We start from the raw sequence: 15343 nt of genomic DNA on the forward strand, positions 1-15343 counted from the left end.
AGATTGCCAAGCAATCAGAACGAACCATATCAAATTAAGTTGAAGAATTCGATTAAATTTCTTTTATTTAAATTTCAGGCATACACACACAAAATTGGTTTAGTTTTATCTTTCATATGGTTTTTTTTGTTTTTCTTTTCATGTCTAACATTTACAATGAATTTTGAAGATAAATATACATATTCAGCACATCCAAGAACATAAACTATCGATTAACATTCCACAAAACTAGAATAGATGTCTTGTTTCGGTAATTCGAAGATGTGGATACCCTAGAAAAGGATTTTGAATTATCTTGAGTAATCTGCAAGACCTCAAAAACAAAACAAAAACTTTGTGATAAAAGCTTTTTGTAGATTAGTTATCTGGAAAAGCAGAAATTGTTATAAAATATTATGGTCACTATCTGGAGTTCCCAATTTGCCAGCTGCCAGCAGCGTTAAAATGGGAATGAAAACATTGTTTATACCGACAATGTATTTCTTGTTCATCAAAAACATATGTAGACCCAAGATAATTTGGGGGATCGGTTTGAGTAGAAGGGGAAGGTATAGATTTTCTGTAGAATGCATGTAAAATACAATCTCTGCTTACATAGTTCTATGATACAATATACGCCTCTCCGATTTATCCTTCCAGTTGTGTGTAGCGTGTATTTAGATACATTATTATACTCGTATATAGTTAGTTTCAATTAGCATTTAATATAAAGACATTTGTTCGTTCCCATTGAACTGGGATTAGTTTCGCATGTTAACTGTAAATTTCACATCATCACAATTCAAGGATCTTCAACTTATAAATAACACCAAAAACAGCAACGATTCGTTACAGAGTCGGGGACCTTTGACCTTTTGAGGGAGCAAAACTCCGTTGAGCCTGAGCTTTGGGGATTAACGGTTAAAATTGAGAGTATTATATTGTCCTCACCATTACACGTTTAATGCTCTGAAAGAGAGTCACCTGGCTATCTACTTATTCGATTGCAGTGCAGTTTTATCGAGGATGTTGGTTTGGGTGGTTCGACAAGCGGTCTCCTGGCAGGTATTAGTAATAGACTTATTGGATCTGAGCTACTGCAAAATCGTCTGTATCTACACGACCTTGGTCGTTTAACATCACTAACCCTAAGTTGAGGAACAGAAGCGCCTATTTATCATACCATATTTTACGTTTATCTTATTAAGTTATGCGGATTGTCTGTAACTAGTTGTGTTAACTATAGGATCTCGTATTGTATTCCATTAATTTTCCTATCTGGTGGTTGCTGTTGGTGTTCTTAGTTCCTTATTCTTGCTGGTGGTTAATTTTAAGTTTCTCGGTTGCATTCTTCTTCGCTCTCAACGCTTTGATATGTTTCGCACACTATCTTTAATCTCGAACTTAAAACAATGGTAGGAATAAAACCGAAACAACTAAAAGTTTTGTGAAAATTTATTGGTAAATAAAATAAATAATTTTTTTTTTTTGCTTGCTTTTTTCCACTTTGATTAACAGAACTCGAAATTTGCTTAGGGTAGAAACATTGAGTGATAATACCAAAAATACATTTAATTAACATATGTATAAATATATATATGCATTAAATAAGTGTGTGTAAATAGAAAATGTCTGTGTGTTTGTGTGAATTGCTCGGCACGATCTGTATAAAAAAGAGCCTCGGTCAGTTTTGAAGTTTTGGAGTTTGGGGGGGATTTTGGCGGGTTGCTGGACTGATTGTAAATTATAAAGTTACAAAACTCAACTCAACAAATACGTTATTATTATGAACTGAACCCATTGGGTTTAAGCTAAAAAAAACTTCACCACAGCCAAAGGTCGGCCGGAGAACGCTAAATCTGGATCTGTTTCTATATCGGGATCTGATCGGAAACTTAAGTACGCAGTTATACGTGTCTCCGTCCAACCTTCTTCTATATTTTCACATTTTACAGGAGACAAATAGATTGGAGAAATCCTTATTACCTCCTTGTTTCGCTTCTATACATTGAATGCTTTAGTTTCTGAGTTATAGGAAAATACATTTAAATGTATGTTTTTTGTTTTGTTATAAAATTGCTTCGATCAATTTTAACTAGCTCACAACTGAACACATATTCCCCGGGTTGGGGGAATATATTTTTACATTGATCTACTACACACACGGCATCGAAACTCGTTAACAATAAATATATTTGTAAAGATTTATATGTTATATTCTTCTATGATCAAGCGCAGTTATATATATAGTAAGGTTCCTGATTTCATCGCTTAACAAATACAAGTTACAAAATCTTTCATTTCTGCTTCAAATCAAAATGATGTACAAAGTCTTGAAAGCAAATCGCGGGCTCAACTGACATTAATATATAATATTAATAATAGAGCGCACAAATTGGTTAGTTTCTAGATATAAATATAAATTTATATTTGCATAGAGTTTAGGTATGTGTAAATGTTCTCAAAGCCCTGACTGACATTTAACTTTTTCATTTAGTCACTTTTTGCTGTACTTTACTTTTCTCACAGTTTACAAAAAGGGAGAAGGGACGTGATTTTAATTTATTTTCAATAAATTTAATAATATATAGTACAATAGTTAACAACATCGCACAATAGCGTTATTAAAATTTCTTTAAGAAATATAAACATTCATTTCACACACATACAAATGATCGTTCGTGTCCTGTGCCTCAGTGTGTATGCGTGTTAGTGTATGTGTGTGATTGTGTGTTTGAGAGCGAAAGGATTTTCAGGTCCTTCCTTCAGCCCTACTCATTTTTGTATATATAAAAATAGCGTTTTGAAATATAGATATTAATTAAAAAAAATATATATGTTTATATCTATGTTTACAGCGTTACACAATCAATCAAAATTTGATCACAAATAATCAGGGGGGGGATGACAAAAACACACTATTTTGGATAAGAAATTGGGTTTCACTTAGATCTGGAAGTCTTGTGATCATGATTCAGTTAATTAGTGCACAGTTTCTATTTCTTCTGAGAGAATTGCTTTAAAATCTTTGCAGCTATACAAATCCGGATGTTGCCTGATCTCAACAAGCGTTTGCATACTTCATCTTCAGACCACCATTATAGGGATTCCTTGTTTTTTGTTAACCAGATCTACGAGTCTGAGCTGAAATCTAGGCTAGACACAAAGTCTTACGATCTAAGTTGAGTTTGTTTTTGTTTGCTTTTTGTTTTTCATTTGCTAGACACAATCCCCGAATTTGAAACATAACACGAACATGGTTAAACACATTTTCACAAAAATTTGAACAATGAACTAATTAGACAATTATTTAATAGATTCTAATAGACGGTACCCAACCCAGTTGATGTTTTGTTTTGGCTGCGATCCAATAACGGATCGTTCGGATCAGTTTTTAACTACAATTACATTTGAAATTCTACCAAAGTTTGAACTGTGCGGTACAAACCTCTAACGATGTGTAAAATGATTGCATTATACATATTTCTCATTCCCGCCCATTCCATCTATATAAACACCTATATAGAAATATCCTGTGGCTAAGTGAGCCGATGGTTGAACCAGCTTCTAGTCCACCTTGATCCCACTGTCATCGGGATCGACAATGTCCACCAGGTTCTTCTCCAGCTGCAGCATCATCCCACTGTCGATGCCGCCCTCGAAGCTGTCCTCCGACATCAGTTGCGGTTTCCTGCCCCAAATTGGCTGCTGCTGCTGTTGTTAAAAAGATATAAGAAACAGAAAGTTTAAAACAATAATAGTTAATAAACACCCCGAAAAGAATTTGTTTATCTATACAATTTCAGGGTGCGCTTGTCACTCCGATTGTAAACCGAAAAGATAGCATAAACAAATTCGATGCGTAATGTTGGCGCAATAAAAACACACACCTCACTCACCTTATTGGCATTGAAGTTATCGTTCCTGTCGCTCTTGTAGCCCCCATAACCCAGATCACTGTCGTTCTCCAGCCAGTTGTTCCAGTTGCTGCTCGTGCTGCTCTTGGGACAAATTGGTCCGTACCGACTTAACATGGAGGAGCCGGTGGGCACCTCGAATGTGGACGCGTCGTCATCCAATATGGAATCCGAACGCACAAAGTTCGCCGACTCTTTACCCGTGTTATTCCAGAACAGCAGCGATGAGCTATGATTGTTATTGTTGTTATGGGAGTTGTGGGAGTTGCTATTGTTGTTGTTGTTGTTGTTGGATCGCCGGAACAGAGGCAGTGCATCCACATCCACGGCATCCACGGGGGCTCTGTCCAGCTCTAAGTTAACACTATTCGGCGGTTTCTTTTCATAAAATGAGGTATCAGCTGTTGCGGCTAAAATCGACAACGGTCGACTGGGACTCGGCTTGCTGGACGGTGGCTGCTGCTGTGGGGGATGCTGTGGAGGAAGCTGTTGTGGCTGCTGTTGCTGCTGCTGCTGTTGAGCCAGGTAGGCATGGTCCCAGGGATTGCCCAGATGAAAGACATCCCCACCACTGCCACCGCCGGGCAGCATGTAGCCCTTGTGCAGGTTGCTGTTCACATTGAAGTTCGGTGGGTTGGCATTGCGTTGTGGTGGCGCTCCCGGATTCGTTTGGTAGTCCCTGGGCGCGGGATTTCTTGGCTGGCCAACGCCGTAGCCGCTAAATCGAGGATCGTAGCGACCGGGTACTATGAGTCGGGCAATGGGACTGTGGTGCGATGGGTGGAGCAACGGCGGTGGCGGCTGCTGCGGTGGCAATCCACCGCCTGGCGACAGACCCAAACTGGGCTCCAGATAACCACGCGGTGAACCCATAAAGTGCATGGGCGACATGGGTAGCATGGGCGGCACACCCAATGCCGGTCCATCCGGTTCTCCCAGCGGCTTCTTGATGGCTCCGCCCACCATGGCCGGTGGTCCTTGCAGCGCCAGTGGTGTCTTCATATGTTTGCCGCGATTTCGTGCCCGATAGCGCTCCACCTCCTCCTGGGAGTGGGCAAAGGTACAGCTGGCACCTCTGGGGCACACCCTGCGCACATTTAAATCCCTGCACAGGCTGATCTTGTACTTGGGATTGCTGTTGGCCGTTCCACCACTGCCGCCGCCACTGATGCCGTCCTGCGCCTTTCTCACGCCATGATGCTGCAGGAAGTTCACTAGTCCCACAACCGAGTGACGCACTGCATCCAGGGCTTCGGCCAAGTCCGGCCAGGGAGCCACCTCCGCACACGGATCGATGTTGGCCAGGTACTTGAGGTGATGATGCAGGCTGGCCAGTTTGGCCGGATCACTAGTCCGCTGCAGAGCGATGACCAGCTCCTGGACCGACTGGGCAAACGAGCTGGGCGTCTGCAGCTTGTCGATGATGCTCTGCATGTGGCTCTTGTGCATCACGTCGCCGTACAGCAAGGAAGACCATTGTTCTGGGGCGATTCGCAGCCCCGCCTCGGTGGCTATCTGAACGATTTGGGCATCGTGCTCGCGTCTCAGGGCGTCATAGGTGCGAAACTCCTCCTTGAGCTGCATCAGCGATGAGTCCGCTTCACGCTTCGATACCTTAAAGCAGCTGGCGCGGTAGAGCAGCTGGACAACATGACCGATACTCGTTTTGGAGGCCTGCGGAAACTGCGGTTCCAATCGTTGCACCACAAACATGACGAGCACTTTCCGCGAGAGGGCGGATCCCTCTTCCAGGGCCAGGAGCACCAGCTTGAGCACCTCCTCCTGCATGGCAGGTCCCAAAAACTGGCATCCTCTCGTCCGCACGGCCGCCCAAAGATTTGAGCTCAGCTGCTGCGGATTCTGGTGCTGCAGAATCAGCTCGGTGACTGTGCGTTCGCCCAGGGACCGGGCTGCCCGGAGTGCCCTCACTCGACCCTCCTCCTCCATCAGCTGGCAGTTGACCAGGGTAACCAGTTTTCGTTGCATGGGTCGTGTTAGGAGGTTGCCGTTTCCGTTCAGGTTGAGGAAGGACTTCAGGTGCAAGGCCAGCTCCTCGATGCACCGCTGTCCCAATTGGTAGCACTTGAGGTGCTCCGGTTCCAGTTTCTGGACGCTGGGCGGTGGTGGTCCCAGCTCCAGGAGCTCCGAATCCTTGACCAGCTGGAGCAGAGCATGGTTAATGGGCAGATTGTCGATCTCGCTGACAATCACGGTCTGCAAAAGGTGTAAAGGAATAGTTAGCACGTACAAATGAGTTATATTATTATTCGAAGGACTTACCTGATCGAAAGGACACTGCCGGTTGTACAAAGTCGTCAGGCATAGCTTGCAGATGGTGTGCCCGCAGCCCAGACTGACCGGGCATCGCTGGCTTGCCGCGAATTCATTGCAGCAGATGGGACAGTTCAGAAAATCTGTCCATGAGGGAGCCTGAATCGGCATGCTGTGAATGGAAACCATACAAAATTAATCAACAGGAAAAGTAAACCCATCACGAGACATACAATTATTTAAACAAGAGCTGGTTTATATAACTGTTAGGTTATATTTGGACTTAACTTAGTCATATTAAATCATATTTGAAAGAACTTTTTAAATAATATGCAGAGGCGCCCCATTTCCGGTATTTACGATATAATCGTATATCGTTTTTTTTTTTTTGCGCCCTTTATGGGATTGTTCCTGAGTTTCTTATCGGGTTTTGACTAAGCTTTAAGAATAAGGTTTTAAAAGATTATATTTATTTATACGTTTGTTGAACAAATCAACCAAATATATATTTTTTTTTAATATATAATGATGATTAAAAATGCATATGAGTGGCAATAACTTAGTTTACCTACGATCTGTAAAGGGCAAAAGTTTGTAGTCAAAAGCGATCATAATCTCTTAGTCAAACTATTTAGTTATAGTGGATTCTCTTCTCATTTTTATGTTTTATGTTTTTTTCTTTTGTGAAGTACTTTAAACAAACTTTTTTTATAGAAAGTGAGATTTAATTGCATCAAGTGATTTTAACTACGACACAGTGAGATTCGACCCTTAACGGAAGCTCTCGACTACAAGATGTAGCTTAATTGAAATAATTAAATTTAAAGCTTAGACGGGCGCCGCTCATATAAATTGAACTTAAACGTTCTTGTTTGTTTTCCTTAAAAATAAATAAACCTTAAATAATTATTTATTGTAAAATGAAGTATTGTGTGTTACGATCCATTTATGGACCAAAAACTTATGGTACTATCGAAGTGATGTAAAGACACAAGGGACGTGATTCAAGATAGAGTTATTTTCCATTTACATCGATCAAAAAGTGGCACAGTAAAAAAAGTTTCGCTTTCGTCTTTTTCTTCTTCTTCTGGCAATACCCCCAACGTCAGCTGTCTCTTACACACACGCACGTCGTATTCTTGGTATTGGTGTGCGGGGGCATTTGTACACGCATGCAAGTATATCTGTATGTATATATATATACCCAAGTTGCACTTCCTGGAGATATTTTTTTGGGCTTTGCGTATTGGGAGGATCGTTTATGTTCCTTTGGAGCTCCTCAGAGAGCAATTCACACACACAGGCACACGACTAATCCAAATTTTAATGGGGACCACAAACGTAACTCGCTTTCAACGTCATCAGCCATCCGCTTTCTTTTAAGACGCGAACAAAGGGAATTTTGAGGAGAATCCTATGCCATTAGAGTTTTCTGGACCTCCCACCAACACGAACGACATTGTCAATCCTTTGGGCAGTCCTTCGAACCCAATTATTCCCCAGGAAAAACACTCAACTCCACAAAACTCTCCCAGCGTATTTTTTCGTTACGTTTCACTTTTCACTCTGGTCAAAAAAATTCGCTACAAATTCGCTCAAAGGCCGATTTATGCACTGGCGCTACACTGACTCACCTTCAAAATGCACATATTATTGCATTAAAGGTACGAAAAGATGTTTTTTAATTTTCATTGGACTTTTTTGTAAAAAATTGGGAAGTTGCAATCAGTATAACCGCAGGTGACCAGCGGCGAAATACTGAATTTGGCTGCCTGAAAATGGCTGATGTGGATTTGAACTGCTTGCGAAAAGGTGTTACCATATTAGCTCAGCTGACTGCAATTGACAGTTATAAAAATCGATCTGTATTTAAACGATCTTATCAAGTTATTATTTTAAAGATCTTTAGAATGTAGCACACTTAATTTTTCATTATTTGCTCACGCTTAACTAACGGTTTTAGTTACCTTTAAAATATTCGGTTTAGCATACTATGAAACACCAATTATTGTTCTAATAATATATGGAGCAATTCATTAGTACTATCAACAAAAGCTGTGATGCAATCGATCTGATTAAGTTTCTACTAATTAATTACAGCACAGCAACTGCCCTCGCATGCATTTAAACAAGCAAAACACACTAATTCATTTAATATATTATTTTATTCAGTTTACTTCCTTGTTTTCTGTACATTATTCTCAATGTACATAATATTTCTAGGCACTTGCAGTCGAGTAACGATTAAATCAAATTCATCTTCATAAAATGTCCCCGAGTTTATAAAACTCTTTAACAATAATCTATTTCTTAGGAGTTGCGCCATAAGTAGAAGCCTTGCTGATCTTCGAGGCATTAACAGCATATTCCATCAGGCCATAGACTGAAAATGAGTAGGAAAAATAAAATGATTCTGCTTAAGACTGTCTTTTATCAACTTACATCCTCCCAAGATTGATAAAACTGTGATGAAACCGATCCAGTTGCCCGCAGCCAAGGAGGTTACCAAATAGTTCAAAATGCACAGCACAGACACAGAGGCCCAGCCCAAGAAGTTGAGCAGAGTGCTTAAACGCGGCTTGTAGATCTTCTCGGGAACCTCCTTCACGCCAGAGTTCTTGAAGAAGCTACCGGTTTCGTGGAAACTGTCGATGATCTTGTCCTTTTCGGCAAAGAAGTCTTGCATCCAGGCGGCAGCCTCCTTTTCACCATCGGGAACCTTGTCCAAAGCCACTCGACGGATGTACATGTACGGCTCCACCGGCTCGCCGTTCAACTGGGACAGCATTGTAGGCCTTGGCTATACAAATATACAGAATGGATTATTAAATATTTCGACGGACTTTATGCTGTTCTTCTCTGTAAATTGGCAATCTCATGCCATTTCTCACCTCAGCATTCTTTTTGAAGGCCAGATTGATGTCGTAGATGGCAGGACAAATGCCGCGCATGGTGGGCAGACTGGTGGTGAATCCCTTGGTGCGTGGAATTAAATGGTGCTTAAGAGCGGGAAGACCTCGTTCCTGGGCGAACTTAACGGACAGCTCGTGCTTGGCCGCAGTATAGCGGGTACCCTCAGCATTTAGGAGCAACCAAACTGGATCCGGATAGGAAAACACCTCCGTCAACTGTGTCTTGATCACCACCTTGTCCTTCTCGAAGTTGCGATCCAGGAAGATGAACTCGGCCATCCACCAGACCCATCCCATGACGGGAACGTAGCGGAGCATTTTCTTGGCGTACGCCTTGGTTCCTCCCAGAATTCCCAGCTTGTCGGTGATCATCCAGGCGGTCAGCCAGTCAATCTCGTAGGTGTGGTTCATGAGCAGTAATCCATGCTCCTTGCCAAAGAACTTCTTCTCATCCTCGGGATCGATGTAGACCCTCAGTTTGCTACCAGCATACCATTCCGCCACACAGACCAGGACTAAAATTGAAAAAATCCATAAGAAATATGTATAGTGCAAACAATATTTTTTTAGTTTTGAAAATAACTGCACAATATGTTTAAGTTCTACGTTTATTACTTTGTATTTTTTATATTCTCTAATATGTGGTTTATATGTATTATTTCGAAATATTTGTATAGAACCATGAAAATAAAATATAAAAAAAAATTACATATAAATAATAATTATGGAAATTTACCAAGAAACTTAGCTGACACAGCATACAAACATACATACATATATTTTCATATGATTATGTGTATAACTGTATAAAGATTAGTTTTACTTACTGCAATAGAAAGAGTAATTTAGATAGTACATAAGACTCCGGGAAAGTTTCTTGTCAAAAGGTTTGACCAGCAGGATCAGCAAAAACTGGCCAATATTTACGAAAAAGCCGCATGTGAAGAACGTCACGGCGATCAGCAGTCGCCCCAAACCCCTAAGGTGCGACATCCTAGGCTAAAAATAAAAGCATTTCAATAAAATCAAACAATTAAGGCCAACTTTACGTAACATATGTACATAGATCGAAATTCTTGTTATGCATTGTAGTTAATAAATATGTCCAGCGCGCGATATCGACTTAATTATGGCCCACTCAAACTTTGCTCCCAATGTGTCATGAAAAATAAACTGCTTAAATTATAGTCCCGTAAACGCACACATGCTAAAAACATTGTATTGATACGGTAAGCACTCTTTTACGTGAGCAAAAAAAACTTAAGACTGTATTCTTTATCTTTGATTTTTTGGTTGCCATTGATAAAAGTCCATGTATATTTGTTGAATAATTAATAAATAACATACTTGTAGTACAACATTTCTTTATTGTGCAATTCGCCATTAAATCAGGAGAATGCTTGAAGTACCCGTTTGACAACAATTTACTCGTTAAAAAAATTTAGTCACCATGTGATTTAGAAAATTGGATCCCCAATATTAAATTAAAAGAATGACAACTTTTTACCACCGCAAGTCAGATAAGACCGAAATACAATTTTCTTTAAGTTTACATTTCCGATATTACACTGTTTTCTGCACACCAGTACAATACCACTCACCTATCTTTGCTGAGTCTTAACAAATTAGAGACCAGGAAGTAGCAACTTGTTCTACCAACCTGTAGATTTTGACTGAATGAAATTAACTTCTACGGGCGTCCGGGCCCCTAGAGATATGGATCTCCGTCGATAGTACACCCCAGAAGCCTTTAACTAACACTATTAATCACCTATTATCAGTCAATAGGAAACCAGGAGACTGCTTATCTCCCAATAAATGCGTTTTTATGCTGCGCGTGTGTTCGTGTTATATATAGCCAAGGGCAAGCAGTCGATCTAACGGAACGTGCGCCGCTTCTGATTATTACAACTGATAAAGAAGTGAAAGAGTTTAACACGGTGACAAAACAAACTTTTTTTTACATGTACAAACATACTTATCCCGGTGAAGCTTATAGTAAAACGACTTCTTTATTGCTCTTTGTCTCTGGTGTCGGTATAGCCTATTTTGTTACAGGATTAAGAATATTAATAAAAACTTTGTTTTTGTTTACAATCTTACCGAGCTCCAGCTTTTAAAATAATTTATTTTAAATTATTATTTCTACGGTTTTAATACAAGAGAAAGGTTTCTCCGAATTTATTATGTTGGTATTTTGAGTTAAGGTCACTCTTGCGGTGCACTGCTTGCTCACCCACACTCATCAGCTGTTGGGCTCTCTTATCAGTCAACTGCTTGTCTTATCAGAAACAACAAACATTTCAAGTTCTATTTAATTTAATTATTGCAATGCTCGCCAAATTACAATTGATGAAACAATTAAATTTCCACTTAGGTGTACAACTACCAACTACGTACGCAAATTTATGACTCCAGTGTGCGGGAGTTACCTCGTAACCATAAACTTAGACAAAAAACATGCACTTCTGTTCAAAAAACACTTTTAAATCGTCCGGGTAGGAATCGCGAATTGATCCATTTAGCAGAGAGATTTGTGAGAGGACTGCCATTTTTTTTATACAAAGTCACTTGTAGATAATTGAGTTCGTCAGCAATCAGAACTAAATGCGAAATCGAAAGTTATTTTGTGCTCGCCTTGCCGGATCCAGCTCCATAACTGGATCCCTTGCTAATCTGCGTCTTGTTGATGCCCTGGCCCATCAGCCAGTAAACTGAAAGTCAGATAAATTAATTAGATAACTGCTCGGCATTGATTAATAAGGTTTACGAAAGAAATCCACATACGAAGACTACTTGGTGATAGTTTTCTAGATTTTTCTAGTGTGATGTCTAGCGTAAATTGAACCCCAATACTTACAAAGTCCGAGCACGGAAAGAGCCGTGATGAAGGCGGTCCAGTTGGCCGCCAGCAGAGAAGATACCAAGTAGTAGAAAATGCAGGATAACGAGAATACCGCCCAACAAGCGAAATTCACCAGGGAACAAAGTCGCGGTTTGTTCACGTAGGCTGGCACTTCCTTCACTCCGGAAGTCTTGAAGAAGCTGCCCGTCTCCAGGAAACTGTCGATGATCTTGTCCTTCTCCACATACAGATTCTGCAGCCAGGCAGCGGCCTCCTTTTCATCCTCGGGCACCTGTTCCAAGGGAATACGCCTCATCAGCATGTGGGGCTCGACGCCCTTTCCATGAAGCAGGCTCAACATGGTGGCAGGAGTCTAAAAGATTAAGAAAACAAAATTAATTCGGGTTTATAACCTTGAAATGACCGTATTAACTTTAAAAGTTTTAACGACGCTTATATTACTCCACCTTAACCCATTTTGCAAGTATAATTTAAAGCCGTAATAAACAGGAAAGAAAAAGAAAAGTTATTCCCCTAGGAAATTATCGTTTTCGTGTTTAAGAGTTAGCAACATGACACAAGTTAGTGATACTATGTGCAATATGAACTCACTTAACCTTCAACGGTTAATCTCATTCAAATTGATCGGTGCCATTTAGAGTACCAATCTTAAGAATACATGACAGGATTATTTAACAGTAAGATAATCTGATTAAAACAGCAGATTAGATTAGATTAAACATTATGGAAATGGCTGATAAAGGTAATCGAAAATAAATATATAAAAGCTGCATTAATCTAACAATGATAATAAGAGCTATATATACCGAAATACTTCTTCAAAGTACGTGACTTCAGGAAATCTTTTGCTTAAAGCTGTATATATCTATATGCTTACCTTTTCTGTGGGCCTGTACGCTAGATTGATGTCGTAGATGACGGGACACAGACCACGAATGGGAGCCAAACTGGCGGTGAATCCCTTGGTGCGCGGGATCAAATGGTGCTTCAGCACCGTCATGCCCCCTCTCCTGGGCAAACTTGACGGAGGCCTCGTGCTTGGCGGGAGTGAAACGAGTGCCCTCCGCATTGAGCAAAAGCCAGGTGGGATCGGGATAGGAGTAGACCACCTTAAGCTGCTCGGTGATGATGGTCTTGTCCTGATCGAAGTTGCGGTTAAGGAAGACGAACTCGGCGAGCCACCAGCACCATCCCATGATGGGCACATAGCGAATGGGCTTCTTGGCATACGCCTTGCAATTGCCAAGGACGCCCAGCTTTTCGCAGATCATCCAGCCGTTGAGCCAGTCGATCTCGTACTTGTGGTTCATGAGCAGGAGCACATGCTCCTTGCCGGCGTGCTTTTCAAAGTCGTCCTTATCCATGTAGACGGTCATCTTGCAGCCGGCATACCAGTCGGACACGAAGATAAGTTCTAGAGGATAAGAGGATGCATTAAGGAAATTTCGAATCCAATTTGATAAAGATATACTTACGAGAGTAGAGCGAGTAGCAGGCATAGTACATCAACTTGCGGAAGAGCTGCGCGTTTATGGGCTTGATGATCACGTGCATCAGCAACTGGATAAAGTTGATGCATAGCCCACTCGTGAAGAAGGTGAGCGCGATGCACAGGTGGATCAGTCTCAATTGTTTCAGCTTCTCCAACGACACCATTTTGATCTGCAATTAGGCAAATGCTTAACCAATAAAACGGCTGCCTTTACGTAATCAAAACTTTAATTGTAGGTTGTTCCCCCGGTAGTGGTCGGTCGTAAACGTTTGCGGGTCTTTATGGTCTCGCGGATAAAACACCCCGTTTATGGCCGTTAAACAAAGTTCCCGCACTCACTCGAACTGAGGGTTTCTGTGGGCCAAAGGTGCGCGGCTAAGTTAAAAGAAAGCGTGCAAGGCGGCAAGGCAACCACTTGCACCACCAGCTGGCAATGGACTGGGGCAACCACCGGACCGCAGAGATATTCGCCAGATATCGGCCGTGCTTTAGCTTTTGCTAAAGCCGCTGCCCGAGCAGGAATCTAATCTGACTTGGCCAATCGATGACTGCTTCATTGGAAATAGCCGCTGTGGACAAAGTTCGTTCTTTTCGAGGTGTTGTCATTATAGGGCACATCGAAGATAATGCTAAGTGTGAGCTCGAGAATAATTTTTACAACTAACACTTTCAGTGTTCCTAAGAGGGTACAAAAGTGAGCAATTCGTTTGGGAAGGGAATGCAACTATTTAAGTGTTACTTTTTGTCTGTTAAATAACCTAGCAACTTATGAACTTCAAAGGCCAATACTTAAAAGCATCTAAATGTTTTTAAATGTTTTTAATTTTTCAAGAATTATCTAAGTAAATCAATCCACTATTATGTAAGCTTTTATATCGTTAAATATTAGGTTATATTTGTATTGATAATTTAAAACAATGTACAACAAAAATGTGGTAAACTTTTAAAAATATCATTTTGACCGAAACCATCAAATAAATTTAAATATATAAAAAATAGTTTAGAAAGTAAAATATGACACGTACTATCGTAACTGCATATATTAACTTAAATTATGGAAAAAGCACGTTGGGTGATGATCAGGCTAGAAGGCATTTAAGTCATTAAATTTACATATGTATTTATAAAATAGTAATAATATTGGACTTTTATTCTGTCTGTATATAAATTTCATACTGCTCAGAGCTAAACTTAAAGATATTCCGCTCAACAGAATTGATTGGTTTTTTTATGCATTCAATTGGTGACCCTTGCCGTTAATTTTTGAACTCCTGCATTGAATTAGTTCACTTCTTCGATCGTCTACTATATATTAAGAACAACAAAAGAGTTCTTGCGCACACAAGAATAAGTATGTATATATATATATATACTCAGCTGGTCCACGTGTGCGAGTGTGTGTGCGAGAGAGGCGTGGGGTGGCGTGACGTGGTTGGATTTTACGGTTATCACTCACTACAGCGACTCACGATCAGCGATCTCATCACCACCCACAATTATCAAAAACAAAGTCCACCCGAAGGGCTATCAATCCGCAGCTGCGCCGCTCTTATCGGTTATTCCCTGGTTTACAAACATATACACACACACACGTACATATAGCTATGACTTCTGCCCTTTGTTTACAAATGTCACTGGTCAGAAATCCGTTGAAAAACACTCGACACTAATTTATATCAATCACTGGACATTGTCGTGCCCGCCATTTACCTTTTTGGCAATGTTTTTGTGCGAATTTTTGATTTGTTTTCTTTTGTAGTCCTAAAGGTAAGACCGTTCCCGTGCAACTGCGTTAGCACCGGTGACCAATCGAAAATTCGGTATTTTCTTATTGTGGTATTCTTCTCTTTTGGTAGTTTGCAACAGAGTTGTCATACATTCTTTTGCATGGCTTTGTATAGTTTAA

General features: G+C 40.6%; 3 protein-coding genes across 8 annotated transcripts; all 3 read right to left on the reverse strand.

Moving 5' to 3' along the window:
* Positions 1–1416: 1416 nt before the first annotated feature.
* Positions 1417–7934, reverse strand: LOC108089501 (roquin-1). 3 transcript variants are annotated; one of them, XM_017187807.2, is made up of 4 exons: positions 7802–7934; positions 6177–6339; positions 3879–6110; positions 1417–3690 (listed from the first exon to the last, which is right to left on the reverse strand). In XM_017187807.2, the coding sequence occupies exons 2-4, from the start codon at positions 6336–6338 to the stop codon at positions 3547–3549; spliced, it is 2538 nt and encodes an 845-aa protein (XP_017043296.1). In that variant the 5' UTR covers position 6339; positions 7802–7934; the 3' UTR covers positions 1417–3546. The 3 variants fall into 3 exon arrangements, with proteins under 3 accessions (XP_017043296.1, XP_017043295.1, XP_017043294.1); XM_017187806.2 differs by having other exon boundaries at positions 1417–3693; XM_017187805.2 differs by having other exon boundaries at positions 1417–3693; positions 3870–6110.
* A 379-nt stretch (positions 7935–8313) lies between these two features.
* LOC108089552 (1-acyl-sn-glycerol-3-phosphate acyltransferase delta) lies at positions 8314–10944 on the reverse strand. 4 transcript variants are annotated; one of them, XM_017187895.2, is made up of 5 exons: positions 10851–10944; positions 9907–10078; positions 9059–9594; positions 8610–8967; positions 8314–8550 (listed from the first exon to the last, which is right to left on the reverse strand). In XM_017187895.2, the coding sequence occupies exons 2-5, from the start codon at positions 10070–10072 to the stop codon at positions 8471–8473; spliced, it is 1140 nt and encodes a 379-aa protein (XP_017043384.1). In that variant the 5' UTR covers positions 10073–10078; positions 10851–10944; the 3' UTR covers positions 8314–8470. The 4 variants fall into 4 exon arrangements, with proteins under 4 accessions (XP_017043384.1, XP_017043383.1, XP_017043381.1 ...); XM_017187894.1 differs by lacking the exon at positions 10851–10944 and adding an exon at positions 10740–10828; XM_017187892.2 differs by lacking the exon at positions 10851–10944 and adding an exon at positions 10681–10827.
* Positions 10945–11380: 436 nt separating this feature from the next.
* On the reverse strand, positions 11381–15258 carry LOC108089551 (1-acyl-sn-glycerol-3-phosphate acyltransferase gamma). The gene is given in 6 exon segments (XM_017187889.1): positions 11381–11793; positions 11940–12297; positions 12823–12948; positions 12950–13359; positions 13421–13607; positions 15148–15258. Coding segments are annotated over 5 exon segments (1167 nt in total). The 5' UTR covers positions 13602–13607; positions 15148–15258; the 3' UTR covers positions 11381–11701.
* Between the last annotated feature and the right edge of the window lie 85 nt (positions 15259–15343).

Source organism: Drosophila ficusphila, unplaced genomic scaffold, assembly GCF_018152265.1.
Source record: "Drosophila ficusphila isolate 14025-0441.05 unplaced genomic scaffold, ASM1815226v1 contig_286, whole genome shotgun sequence".
NCBI classification, from domain to species: Eukaryota; Metazoa; Arthropoda; class Insecta; order Diptera; family Drosophilidae; genus Drosophila; species Drosophila ficusphila.

What these genes read in the sequence shown, in the direction of transcription:
- LOC108089501 (XM_017187805.2), bottom strand. Translation starts at nt 6,338, where the DNA reads ATGCCGATTCAGGCTCCCTCATGGACAGATTTTCTGAACTGTCCCATC. An exon ending in GGCAGTGTCCTTTCGATCAG is followed by an intron (nt 6,111 to 6,176) that starts GTAAGTCCTTCG and finishes CACCTTTTGCAG; the next exon opens with ACCGTGATTGTCAGCGAGAT. An exon ending in ATGCCAATAAGGTGAGTGAG is followed by an intron (nt 3,694 to 3,869) that starts GTGTGTGTTTTT and finishes TTTTAACAACAG; the next exon opens with CAGCAGCAGCCAATTTGGGG.
- LOC108089552 (XM_017187895.2), bottom strand. Translation starts at nt 10,072, where the DNA reads ATGTCGCACCTTAGGGGTTTGGGGCGACTGCTGATCGCCGTGACGTTC. An exon ending in AAATTACTCTTTCTATTGCA is followed by an intron (nt 9,595 to 9,906) that starts GTAAGTAAAACT and finishes TTTCAATTTTAG; the next exon opens with TCCTGGTCTGTGTGGCGGAA. An exon ending in TTTATCAATCTTGGGAGGAT is followed by an intron (nt 8,551 to 8,609) that starts GTAAGTTGATAA and finishes ACTCATTTTCAG; the next exon opens with TCTATGGCCTGATGGAATAT.